The 14,046-nt window shown below is 35.1% G+C and overlaps 2 protein-coding genes across 2 annotated transcripts; one reads left to right on the plus strand and one right to left on the minus strand.

The window, feature by feature from the left end:
* Positions 1–10,484: 10,484 nt before the first annotated feature.
* LOC130640805 (P2X purinoceptor 7-like) lies at positions 10,485–11,392 on the plus strand. Its single transcript, XM_057447364.1, has one exon. The coding sequence runs from the start codon at positions 10,739–10,741 to the stop codon at positions 11,351–11,353; it is 615 nt and encodes a 204-aa protein (XP_057303347.1). The 5' UTR covers positions 10,485–10,738; the 3' UTR covers positions 11,354–11,392.
* On the minus strand, positions 10,686–13,739 carry LOC130640804 (uncharacterized). Its single transcript, XM_057447363.1, has 2 exons — positions 13,403–13,739; positions 10,686–13,328 (listed from the first exon to the last, which is right to left on the minus strand). Exons 1-2 carry the CDS (start codon positions 13,601–13,603, stop codon positions 11,430–11,432), a joined length of 2,100 nt encoding a protein of 699 aa, XP_057303346.1. The 5' UTR covers positions 13,604–13,739; the 3' UTR covers positions 10,686–11,429.
* Between the last annotated feature and the right edge of the window lie 307 nt (positions 13,740–14,046).

Here is a 14,046-nt window from a genome sequence, read left to right on the forward strand (position 1 = left end):
TGATAATCCATCGATGAATACTACCCCAATCAGTTTTGTTTCCCACCGCCGAAGTCTGCTTCTATTTCACTGGCCGTACGCTATCATTTAATATAAACCACTGACTGGCAGCACTCCACCGTAAAGTTTTTTATGATAAGCGCCCGTGCTCCTTTTTATTTAATTCAATAATATTTAATTATAATTCTACAACTTATAATACTGATATTTCCTATGAATCCTGCACATTTTCCATATAATTCATTTTTCTCTCCATACAATTCAATTTCAATCATGTGTTGTTGCCAATTTGTCAGTTGTAAATTCAATAGCTTCTGTCCCAGCGCCCTTCCTTAAATATTTTTCAATTGTTATTACAAGACAAGGATGTCGATGAGCCCTAGAAGTTCTTGCATTGGTGGAACACCACCAGGCAGATTTTAGACTATTGTTTTCGCTGCTTGATAAGTGTTCCGTTTGTTCTCACATAGCCGGCACATAACATCTTTAACTTTGAGAATTATAAATGAAGCTAATTTATTTTGTCGTTTTTTTTGCAAGTTCATATTATAAATTCATCAGTGTGGTTGCTCATAGTTTGGTTACATTGCACAGAGTCTATACTTTTATCTTATGTAATAGTACAAAGTGTATGGGACGGTCATAGTGGATGTGTTCATCTCCTTTTCAAGTCGCCAAAATTTTCTTTAAAGTTGCCGAAAAATTATGTCCATTTTGCTAGCGGGTTTACTTTGTTTACATCACGTGATGAAAACGACTCAATTTGACTTGCTAAAATAAATGGTGTCCTCTCGTCACAAAAAAAAACACAAAAGAACCATCTATTTATCTTGAAAAAGTAAAAAAAGTGGTTCAAAAAAGCATATTTAAAAAGAAAAAAATGAAAAAGTGAGAAGTGGAGCTAGATGTAAAGTAAAGTTAGAAGTAGTAAATAAAGGCGTTTCAAGTGGATTTAAAATCACAAATAGTAAGAACTATGATATTTTTAGACGTTTGGTTTTTATGTCGCTGATGCAAGCACACTAGCATTTTCCAGAAAAAAGCCACTTACCTAGCCAGCATATTTGTTTGCAGCATTTTGTTGCATAATTAATGTATCCCCTGGCGCGTAGCTAATACATTTGTCCTAAAATTTAAATATAAAGCTGTGGGATTTTATTTTTGGGTTTGTGACTTTATTTTAATTTATGAGAGGATGGTATGGCTGTTCCTGTTTTTGTTGCAAACTGCTGTTTTCTAAAATTTTGTGTAAACTTTTGTGGGAAAAAGACCACATGCAATACACTAATAAAACAAATTTTTGTGGAATTGGACTCCACTGAAGACTGTTGTGTAAGCTAATGGCTTTTCATATTTCGTATTACGAACTTTTGTTGGGGAAAACTAAACTGTATGTGATGTCATTTTTGCTGGAAGGAAATTCCATGTACGTTTTTGTAAAGAGTTTTAAAATTGTAGTAATAACTGTGCTTGGTGATGATAAAAAAATTATAAAACTTTCTCAAAAGCTGTTCGATGCGTTGATTGTGGGTGCTTTTCCCTGTTAACACATTGCCTCCATTTTGCCCTCGCTGTTCAAAAATATAGCTTACATCTAGAACATCCTTATTCCCGTATCCGAACGCACAGGCATCGGCGAACCAAATTAATTCTCTGCTTAAGGAAGATTTTTAAAACCGTTTCTGCCCTATTATCCCACCCCCTTAAATTAATAAAATACTTCTTAATTCTCCTAAATAAATCTAAAAAATTGAGACTTCTCCTCAAAACATATTGTTGTAACCCATTGAAAGTACCAAAATCTGGCTACAGTAATGAGAATAATTTTATCATTGTCAAGCCTCTGTGGAGAGGGGTTTTAGTGTGAACAAGGCAATTGCTTGTTCAAAATATGTCAGTTCGCTGCTCAGCAAATTGTTCACGATCACAAGAATGACAACAACCTACACAATAAATATCACTTTAGCATTGCGCCGTTGGGTGAAATTACTCAGATAAAATCATCAGAAACGTCTTTAAGATCAGGTGAAAAGGAGAAACAAAAAATTATTGAAGCAGAATAGTATTAATGATGAGATTGATAATCAAAGAAGAGTAAAAACAATACTAAAGGAAGCAGACTTTTGTTATAGATTACTTGAAAGAATTTAAGCAATTGACTAAACTTAAAGACAGCTTAATGTCACGTTGTGCCTTTTTATTGTAAGTGAAATGTTTGGGGTTTTTACTAGTCATTCTATGCAATTGATGGAAATATTCGCCTAAACCCTATTCAATCCGGGGGGTGGGGGGGGGGGGGGGGGGTGCCTGACGGTATTTTTTAATAACTCCTGATTGCTTTCTTACATGGCTATGATACTTACTGAGTTTCAACATTTATCTATTAGACACCTGCACGCTAAATTTGTAGGTCCCATTCCTTTCAGAAGCTTTAATATTGGCCATTACTCGAAACTACCCCTAAAATCTCTATGAAATCCTTATAATGGGGAAAATATAATAACTCCTGTTAGGATTATCCTTAGAACTTGAAACTTGCAACACAACTTTGTTTCATCAAGAAGAATCATTTTGAATAATTTTGACACGTGACTAATTTGATTTCCCGATGTTGTCGGATTTTACCCGAAAATCGAAAAAAAAACGGATTTTCGGGCAATTTTTGGCGATTATTTATCCGATCCATGTAAAAACCGGAAGATATGTTAAACAAAATTTATTTAGCTTTCAGAAACTTCAAACAGAATGTAAAAACTCGCTCTAGAACAAAAGTAATTATATTTTAAGCAGATAGTGGCATTTTTAACAATGTTCAAGCTTCTGATGACGTCACAGAAAATGTGCTGACGCAAGCAAAAATTCATTGCCGCCATTTTGTTCCTTTTATGACGTACTATAAGTGTGCCAAGTTTGATTCAATTTGAGCAATCCTATGAAAAGTTATTGAGGGGGGGCGGAATCCCCCCCCCCCCGGTCATAGTATGTTCGAAAAACCTCGGACGTAATAGGGTTAATTTGTCGGAGAAGGTTTTTGTGGATTTAGAGATTTAGAAAAAGGCATGGTTTTCATGTCTCGAAAGGTAAACTCCTTAAGTTTCAAAAATAAGGTTTTTTAAGGCTATAACAGTAATTACTTGGATATACTTTTCAAGGGTCATAATAATGTACTTTTCAAGGGTCGTGTCCAGGGAATTTTATACGTCTTTCTTGAAAACTCGGAAAATGTTTAGAAATCTTCTATAGAAAGAAACTGAAATAATATGTTTTGAATTATATTTAGGGCACAGAAAAAAAACTATGGCGAAAAATTATCAGACTTAAGCATGGCAGCTTGGGTGTCACAAGCATTGAAGACACCAAAAGGTGTGTTTGGGCACATCTCCTTGATGTAGTGTGGAGAGAAAGGCTTTTTGTATGCCCAAATAGATATCGTGAGCTTTTTATTAAATTTAATTTTCAATCGTGGTTTGGCACTCAACATAGTGGGATGTAATACTATTTAAAGTAATGACTTTTCAGCTTAATGTCACGTTGTGTCTTTTTATTGTAAGTGAAATGTTTGGGGTTTTTTCTAGTCGTTATATGCTAATGGAGATATTCGCTTAGTTTGTCCGAGAAAGTTTTTGTGGATTTAGAAAAAGGGATGGTTTCATGTCTCAAAATGTGAACTATTTACAGTTCAAAAATAAGGTTTTTAAAAGCTATATACATTCGTTGACGCTCGCTTTAACAGTAATTACTTGGGAGATCCAGTGAAAACGATAGGTTTTTTATGTCAACCAGAGAAAATAATATACTTTTCAAGGGTCGTAGTAATATACTTATCCAGGGTCGTGTCCAGGGAATTTTATACGCCTTTCTTGAAAACTCGGAAAATTTTTAGAAATCTTCTAGAGAATACCTGCTATATTTTTTTCAAGAAATATGTTCTATCTAAAAAGAAACTGAAATAATATATTTTGAATTATATTTAGGGCACAGAAAAAAAACTGTGGCGAAAAATTATCAGACTTAAGCATGGCAGCTTGGGTGTCACCAGCATTGGAGACACCAAAAGGTCTGTTTGGGCATATCTCCATTATAAGTAAAATGTTTGGGTTTTTTCTAGTCGTTTTATGCAATTGATGGAGATATTCGTCTTAAATTGTCGGAGAAGGTTTTTGTGGATTTAGAAAAAGGGATGGTTTTCATGTCTCAAAATGTAAACTATTTACAGTTCAAAAATAAGGTTTTTAAAAGCTATAACAGTAATTACTTGGATATACTTTTCAAGGGTCATAATAATGTACTTTTCAAGGGTCGTGTCAAGGGAATTTTATACGTCTTTCTCGGAAACTCGGAAAATTTTTAGAAATCTTCTATAGAATACCTGCTATATTTTTTTCAAGAAATAGGTTCTATCTAAAAAGAAACTGAAATAATATATTTTGAATTATATTTAGGACATGGAAAAAAAACTGTGCCAAAAGAATTATCTGACGTAAGCATGAAAACTTGGGTGTCACCAGCATTGGAGACACCAAAAGGTGTGTTTGGGCATATCTCCTTGATGGAGTGTGGAGAGAAGGCTTTTTGTATGCCCAAAAAGATATCGTGAGCTTTTTACTAAATTTAATTTTCAATCGTGGTTTGGCACTCAGCATAGTGGGATGTAATACTATTTAAAGTAATGACTTTTCAGCTTAATGTCACGTTGTGTCTTTTTATTGTAAGTGAAATGCTTGGGGTTTTTTCTAATCGTTATATGCAAATGGAGATATTCGCCTAGTTTGTCCGAGAAAGTGTTTGTGGATTTAGAAGAAGGGATGATTTTCATGTCTCAAAATGTAAACTATTTACAGTTCAAAAATAAGGTTTTTAAAAGATATAACAGTAATTACTTGGGAGGTCCAGTGAAAACGATAGGTTTTTTTATGTCGCCCAGAGAAAATAATATACCATTCAAGGGTCGTAATAATGTACTTTTCAAGGGTCGTGTCTAGGAAATTTTATACGTCTTTCTTGAAAACTCGGAAAATTTTTAGAAATCTTCTATAGAATACCTGCTATATTTTTTTCAAGAAATAGGTTCTATCTAAAAAAAACTGAAAAATATATTTTGAATTATATTTAGGACATGGAAAGCAACTGTGCCAAAAGAATTATCTGACTTAAGCATCGCCGCTAAACAAATTCTGCAAACGGGAGACACACATCACTCCAAGTCTACATTCTACGTAGCTCGGCGAGTCCCACGAAAGACCTGGAAGACAGTCACTGACGCTTGGAATGGCTTTCAGTGTCCCACTTCGTAAATCAGATCGTCATCTTACGATAATAAGTGTGCCAAGTTTGATTCAATTTGAGCAATCCTATGAAAAGTTATTGAGGGGGGGCGGAATCCCCCCCCCCCGGTCATAGTATGTTCGAAAAACCTCGGACGTAATAGGGTTAATTTGTCGGAGAAGGTTTTTGTGGATTTAGAGATTTAGAAAAAGGCATGGTTTTCATGTCTCGAAAGGTAAACTCCTTAAGTTTCAAAAATAAGGTTTTTTAAGGCTATAACAGTAATTACTTGGATATACTTTTCAAGGGTCATAATAATGTACTTTTCAAGGGTCGTGTCCAGGGAATTTTATACGTCTTTCTTGAAAACTCGGAAAATGTTTAGAAATCTTCTATAGAAAGAAACTGAAATAATATGTTTTGAATTATATTTAGGGCACAGAAAAAAAACTATGGCGAAAAATTATCAGACTTAAGCATGGCAGCTTGGGTGTCACCAGCATTGGAGACACCAAAAGGTGTGTTTGGGCACATCTCCTTGATGTAGTGTGGAGAGAAAGGCTTTTTGTATGCCCAAATAGATATCGTGAGCTTTTTACTAAATTTAATTTTCAATCGTGGTTTGGCACTCAACATAGTGGGATGTAATACTATTTAAAGTAATGACTTTTCAGCTTAATGTCACGTTGTATCTTTTTATTGTAAGTGAAATGTTTGGGGTTTTTTCTAATCGTTATATGCAAATGGAGATATTCGCCTAGTTTGTCCGAGAAAGTGTTTGTGGATTTAGAAGAAGGGATGATTTTCATGTCTCAAAATGTAAACTATTTACAGTTCAAAAATAAGGTTTTTCAAAGATATAACAGTAATTACTTGGGAGGTCCAGTGAAAACGATAGGTTTTTTTATGTCGCCCAGAGAAAATAATATACCATTCAAGGGTCGTAATAATGTACTTTTCAAGGGTCGTGTCTAGGAAATTTTATACGTCTTTCTTGAAAACTCGGAAAATTTTTAGAAATCTTCTATAGAATACCTGCTATATTTTTTTCAAGAAATAGGTTCTATCTAAAAAAAACTGAAAAATATATTTTCAATTATATTTAGGACATGGAAAGCAACTGTGCCAAAAGAATTATCTGACTTAAGCATCGCCGCTAAACAAATTCTGCAAACGGGAGACACACATCACTCCAAGTCTACATTCTACGTAGCTCGGCGAGTCCCACGAAAGACCTGGAAGACAGTCACTGACGCTTGGAATGGCTTTCAGTGTCCCACTTCGTAAATCAGATCGTCATCTTACGATAATAAGTGTGCCAAGTTTGATTCAATTTGAGCAATCCTATGAAAAGTTATTGAGGGGGGGCGGAATCCCCCCCCCCCCCCCCGGTCATAGTATGTTCGAAAAACCTCGGACGTAATAGGGTTAATTTGTCGGAGAAGGTTTTTGTGGATTTAGAGATTTAGAAAAAGGCATGGTTTTCATGTCTCGAAAGGTAAACTCCTTAAGTTTCAAAAATAAGGTTTTTTAAGGCTATAACAGTAATTACTTGGATATACTTTTCAAGGGTCATAATAATGTACTTTTCAAGGGTCGTGTCCAGGGAATTTTATACGTCTTTCTTGAAAACTCGGAAAATGTTTAGAAATCTTCTATAGAAAGAAACTGAAATAATATGTTTTGAATTATATTTAGGGCACAGAAAAAAAACTATGGCGAAAAATTATCAGACTTAAGCATGGCAGCTTGGGTGTCACCAGCATTGGAGACACCAAAAGGTGTGTTTGGGCACATCTCCTTGATGTAGTGTGGAGAGAAAGGCTTTTTGTATGCCCAAATAGATATCGTGAGCTTTTTATTAAATTTAATTTTCAATCGTGGTTTGGCACTCAACATAGTGGGATGTAATACTATTTAAAGTAATGACTTTTCAGCTTAATGTCACGTTGTGTCTTTTTATTGTAAGTGAAATGTTTGGGGTTTTTTCTAGTCGTTATATGCTAATGGAGATATTCGCTTAGTTTGTCCGAGAAAGTTTTTGTGGATTTAGAAAAAGGGATGGTTTCATGTCTCAAAATGTGAACTATTTACAGTTCAAAAATAAGGTTTTTAAAAGCTATATACATTCGTTGACGCTCGCTTTAACAGTAATTACTTGGGAGATCCAGTGAAAACGATAGGTTTTTTATGTCAACCAGAGAAAATAATATACTTTTCAAGGGTCGTAGTAATATACTTATCCAGGGTCGTGTCCAGGGAATTTTATACGCCTTTCTTGAAAACTCGGAAAATTTTTAGAAATCTTCTAGAGAATACCTGCTATATTTTTTTCAAGAAATATGTTCTATCTAAAAAGAAACTGAAATAATATATTTTGAATTATATTTAGGGCACAGAAAAAAAACTGTGGCGAAAAATTATCAGACTTAAGCATGGCAGCTTGGGTGTCACCAGCATTGGAGACACCAAAAGGTCTGTTTGGGCATATCTCCATTATAAGTAAAATGTTTGGGTTTTTTCTAGTCGTTTTATGCAATTGATGGAGATATTCGTCTTAAATTGTCGGAGAAGGTTTTTGTGGATTTAGAAAAAGGGATGGTTTTCATGTCTCAAAATGTAAACTATTTACAGTTCAAAAATAAGGTTTTTAAAAGCTATAACAGTAATTACTTGGATATACTTTTCAAGGGTCATAATAATGTACTTTTCAAGGGTCGTGTCAAGGGAATTTTATACGTCTTTCTCGGAAACTCGGAAAATTTTTAGAAATCTTCTATAGAATACCTGCTATATTTTTTTCAAGAAATAGGTTCTATCTAAAAAGAAACTGAAATAATATATTTTGAATTATATTTAGGACATGGAAAAAAAACTGTGCCAAAAGAATTATCTGACGTAAGCATGAAAACTTGGGTGTCACCAGCATTGGAGACACCAAAAGGTGTGTTTGGGCATATCTCCTTGATGGAGTGTGGAGAGAAGGCTTTTTGTATGCCCAAAAAGATATCGTGAGCTTTTTACTAAATTTAATTTTCAATCGTGGTTTGGCACTCAGCATAGTGGGATGTAATACTATTTAAAGTAATGACTTTTCAGCTTAATGTCACGTTGTGTCTTTTTATTGTAAGTGAAATGCTTGGGGTTTTTTCTAATCGTTATATGCAAATGGAGATATTCGCCTAGTTTGTCCGAGAAAGTGTTTGTGGATTTAGAAGAAGGGATGATTTTCATGTCTCAAAATGTAAACTATTTACAGTTCAAAAATAAGGTTTTTAAAAGATATAACAGTAATTACTTGGGAGGTCCAGTGAAAACGATAGGTTTTTTTATGTCGCCCAGAGAAAATAATATACCATTCAAGGGTCGTAATAATGTACTTTTCAAGGGTCGTGTCTAGGAAATTTTATACGTCTTTCTTGAAAACTCGGAAAATTTTTAGAAATCTTCTATAGAATACCTGCTATATTTTTTTCAAGAAATAGGTTCTATCTAAAAAAAACTGAAAAATATATTTTGAATTATATTTAGGACATGGAAAGCAACTGTGCCAAAAGAATTATCTGACTTAAGCATGAAAGCTTGGGTGTCACCAGCATTGGAGACACCAAAAGGTGTGTTTGGGCATATCTCCTTGATGGAGTGTGGAGAGAAAGGCTTTTTGTATGCCCAAATAGATATCTTAAGCTTTTTATCAAGTTAAATTTTCAATCGTGGTTTTGGCATGCAATATAGTGGGATGTGTGTAATGCTATTTAGTTCTCTAACGGGTCAGTCAGTCTCTTGCAATACCATGATCTATGTTAGGCGGGATGTAAAATCATTATGCCTTTCGTATGATACAATGCTGGACCTCGGCATTTTGAATTGAGAATTTCCACAAGTTGGTATGTTTTCAAACCCACCAAAGGATGATGGGCATTGCTCAGGAGATACCAACACTACCAGGAAGAATGATGATATGCGGTGCCACGAAAGAGGATGGAGGCATTTGTGATTGCCCAAGTGGACACTTGTATCTGCCGACCTGACTAAATTCCATTCCCCTGCACCCCTGAGAACAATGGTAGAATGGAAGCATGGCTTCGGGAACGTTACAAGTGCTCCACCTTTAACAGATGCCCACATCAAAACTTACCCACCATGACCACCTGTGGAGATCCATCTAAAAGACGAAGTAGAACTATCCGCATGCCAAAAAGCGACCCCCATACCAATTCACTGGCAAGACAAGGTCCAGTCTGATTTAAAACGAGATGAAGCTCTTGGGGTGATCAAACGAGTCCAGTTTGGGGAACCGGTGGAATGGTGCCACAGGATGGTGATCAGGAGGAAAGCTGATGGATGTCCACAAAAGACGGTGGACATATCGCCGCTAAACAAATTCTGCAAACGGGAGACACACATCACTCCAAGTCTACATTCTACGTAGCTCGGCGAGTCCCACGAAAGACCTGGAAGACAGTCACTGACGCTTGGAATGGCTTTCAGTGTCCCACTTCGTAAATCAGATCGTCATCTTACGACTTTTATAACATCGTTTGGTTGTTGGTGGTACAAACCACTTCCCTAAGAATTCCTTTCTTCGGGGGATGGCTATAACAGACGTTTTGATGCTGTAATCATTGATTTTTGAGAGAAAGGAGCGAAATGTCAATGACACTCTCCACTACGACACAGAGCTGGACAAGCATTGGGGAGGCTGGTATCACATTGCACCCCGACAAATTACAGTTTGCGCAACAAGAGGTCAACTTTGTTGGATTTCATATATCGGAGGAACGCATAGACCTGTTACCCAAATTCTTTGATACAATCCAACATTTTCCAACTCCGACTTCCACGACAGACATATGAAGCTGGTTTGGCCTAGTCAATTAAGTCGCCAATTATGCTCAGCTTCGGACCTATATGAAACCTTTCCGTCCGTTCTTGTCCTCACGTTGTCAATTCGAATGGACTCCAGAGTTGGATGCCGCGTTCAAGCTATCAAAACAATCCATCGTTGAAGCAATCAGAGAGGGTGTAGAAATTTTCGATCCTGAGAGACCCACATGTATGTTTACCGATTGGTTTTGGTTCTGCAATTAAAGCGCTTTGCCTGTAACAAAGGTCTTGTGTCTAAGGTTTGTTCTCCTGTCACATCTTACCCTGGCACCGTTTCTATACCTATCACTGTAGACAGTGAAGTCTCTTGTCGCAAGCACTACAACTTAAAGGAGTGGTTCAGTCAAAAAATTTTTTTTAAAATTCATGTGTAACTGATTCTGTTAACGTAAAGAAAACAAAAAAACTTTTACTAAAGTAATAAATAATTCATAACAATTGATCTTTTGAACCAATTTCATAAGCTATTTTTTTTGAGCCTTTTTTTCTGACGTCATCGAGGCACATGTGTTAATGTTTAAGAAAGAAATGTGCTGAAAAGAGTTTAAAAACAGAAAACAACCCACACTTAAACTATACTTAAAAAATGTCTGACTCAGAAAATTTTTCAAATGATGAAATATTTTTTGAACAAGAAAGTGAAGATGAAGATGTTGAAAAAATGGAAGGAATGATGAAGTCGTTGAAACCATATCTTTTTGAACCAGAAATAGATATCTCTTCCTCTGAGTCAGCAGCTTCAGATGAGGAAGAATTTTTAGATTTAACTAATGATGAAGTTTCAGCAGAAGAAAAGACAAGAACTGGAAATACAGAGTGGTGCACCTGTGGAAAATGTAAAGTAGAGCAAAGAGATATTGATTGTTTGTGTTGCCAAGAAGTTGGGGCTTTGCAAGACAAAATTGAACAGCAACTATGTGTAACACAATTAGACCAATTTAAGACACTCTGTTTGAATGCAGACGTTTTAAAAAATGTTCTTGTTGGATTACACGAATCAAAAGGAGACCATTTAGAAGAAAACATAAAAAATAGGTCAATGCGATATGCTGCATACAAACAGTTTACATGGTGGCTGTACCAACATTTGGGGAAAGGAAATCGACGTGTTATTCCGTCTTGTGCCTTGTGGGAAATACGAAACTTATATCCAGAGCTTGATAATAATTATGTTCCTTACTCCGAAGGAAAGAAAGACTAACATGGAAATTTAAGACTTGTGTCATCTTTATATTTAATATGTTGAATTAAATATAAATGTCTTTAAAAAAATAGTTTTATTTCTGAAATCTGGAGACCTGGTTTGTGATCAGCTCTTTTTTGTTCGGCTTGGGAGTTTTAGCAATGTTCTTTGGCAGGTTTTGTAGCACTTTTGGAAGCTCTAGTGTCAATCCGTTTGAAGCGCATTCAAGGGTCTGTTCAACCATTTTGTGCAAATATGAATTGTTTTTATCAGCTTTAATTGGTTTTGATGACCATGTTCCAGTGATTTTGGAAAAATTAACATTATATCTTTTTTCTCCTCCACTTGTAGTTGTTTGTTCCAAGTTGCTACCTTTGTTAAAATCTAAAACTGCCAACTGGCTTCTAGTGATCATTCCAAGATGTGAAAAATGTTGACTTTTTGGTGCCCATTTATTGTACAAAGAATGGTACACTTCCAATGTACCTGTGTGAGAAAATCTTGTAAGATGTTTTAAGTCCGTTAATAGCGTTTTATTTAAAACTATTGACTGCAAAGCAAGAAATGCGTCGGAATTTGCTTCAATCCATTCTTTAGCTTTTGCTTTTTTTCTTGGCAAAGGAGGGTGCTCACATTTCGTGAACTTATTACTGCCTATCCATTTGTGCTTGTTTTGGATATGAAATAAAACACTTATCCATTTTTCAGGCAAAAGCTCCTCGTCTTCATTACAAGTAGCACACGCCCACCATAGATGATTACAAATAGATTTTATCCATTTCTGGATAATGTTGCAGGAAGATTTTTTGCTGGCATCTACAAGTTTTGCTTTAATGTTTTTGCAAAAGTGCCAAATGTCAAATCGAAGGATAATATCAATATCAGGTTGTTCTTCTCTTATATACTTTCGTATTTGTTTATGCCTATCTGTTGTTATCTGTTCTATTACAGTGTTTTGACTCTTCAAGTAGGTAAGAGCTTTAGTAAACCCTAGTTTTTCCATTCTGTAAGAATTCCCTGCTTCAGACACCTGAGTGATTGATAATGCAATAATTTCATTGGTCTTCTGGTTCATTAGTGAATAAGTAAGATATTTTGCATTGTGGCCAGGGCTGTCACATCTTCCATCGCCACTGAGATGACATGGACCCATTAATTTTATTTCATTTATTAATTTTGTGTTCATTCTAGAATAATTTTCATGCACTACTCCTGCTAAGAATTTTCTTTGAATTGTGTAATAACTAGTTTTAGTTATCCATTGAATGCTTGCAAGGTTGAAATATTTAGCCATTCGTTTGAACGTATTTGCACTAAAAAGTACCGCTGCTGCTTGCGTTAAGTTTCCCTGTGAATACCGATTGATAATTGGTTGAGACCTCCAGGTATTATTGTGATTATTCACACAGAGCAATTTTACCATTAGCTGAGAACCCTTTGTACTGAAGCATTTCACGAAAGCAGGCATTGAACAAGTTAAACATCTTTGAAAGAATACCAATAATGATGACCAATATACTATGAAAGCTGCTTTTTGAGGAACTTGCGTGTTGATATTATATTCATGATCACTGCTATATTCACTTTCATTTAGATACTCACAATCAGTTTCGGTGTAACTACTTTCTGAATCACTGCTACAAGTGATTTCATTAAGGTCATTATTAGCTGCAACTTGAATGGGCTTATAATCACATTGAACTGCAACATTCACTTTATTTGCGTTACTTTGTTTTTCCGTTTGAGTAGATACACAATTTGTTTCAGGTGTAAAGACAGCTTGTGTACCTTTAGAATTCATCTCAAGTTCCAAGTGTTCAACTTCTTCATTGTGAATGATTGCATCTTCACATAGTTTTCGTTTGACTGCAGTCTCCTCTCTTAGAATGCTGGATCTTCGCTTTTGTGGTTGTTTTCCTGAGTTGTGAGGAAATAAAGTTGGAACAGCGTCATCTTTGAGCAAACGTCTGAGTGGTTTGTTAAGAAGTTCGTTCTAAATAAGACAAAGAATTACTTATTATAGTTTTATTTCAAAAGTTAGAACAATTTAATATGTGTTATACAGACCTGTAAATCTCTTGTAAAACATGAATTCTCAAAATGCTGATGACAAATCTTCGCCTCTTTAGGTGGGTTTTCTCTTTTAATGTTAGCTAACCATTTCTTTTTCAAGGTAATATTTGACGGAAAACGAAAAAAACTGATATTTTTTTCTCTATTTTTTGTAAAAGTATTATTACTACAACCAACAACAACACACCAGCCCATTTTAATAAAAAAATTGCTATCTTTTTAATGTTGTTTTTAATTTCGTTTAAACTTTCACTTTCTCAAACCTTTTGACACTATCTCCTCACATGCTGTTTTTTTCAACATATGCCCCAATGATGTCAGAATATTTAATTAGTTTAAAACCACTGTAAAAATACTTATGCATATTACGCCTTAATTGCATAAACTTTCGTTAAAAAGAAAAATAAATATACTTTTATAAATATATTAAGCATTTAAAACAAAATTTAAAGGAGAAAAATTTAATGAATTTTAAGTGAACCACTCCTTTAAGGGCTGTTATTAACCACTCCGGAAATTTGAACAATGGCCATTACACTACTGTTGCTTATAACCAAGTACGTGGTAAGTGGTTTCATTGCAACGACAGAGCAGTGGTCCCTTGCAAACAAAGCTTGCTTAATGGTGTACATCCCTTA

This window comes from Hydractinia symbiolongicarpus, chromosome 4 (assembly GCF_029227915.1).
Source record: "Hydractinia symbiolongicarpus strain clone_291-10 chromosome 4, HSymV2.1, whole genome shotgun sequence".
In the NCBI taxonomy this organism is placed as follows: domain Eukaryota; kingdom Metazoa; phylum Cnidaria; class Hydrozoa; order Anthoathecata; family Hydractiniidae; genus Hydractinia; species Hydractinia symbiolongicarpus.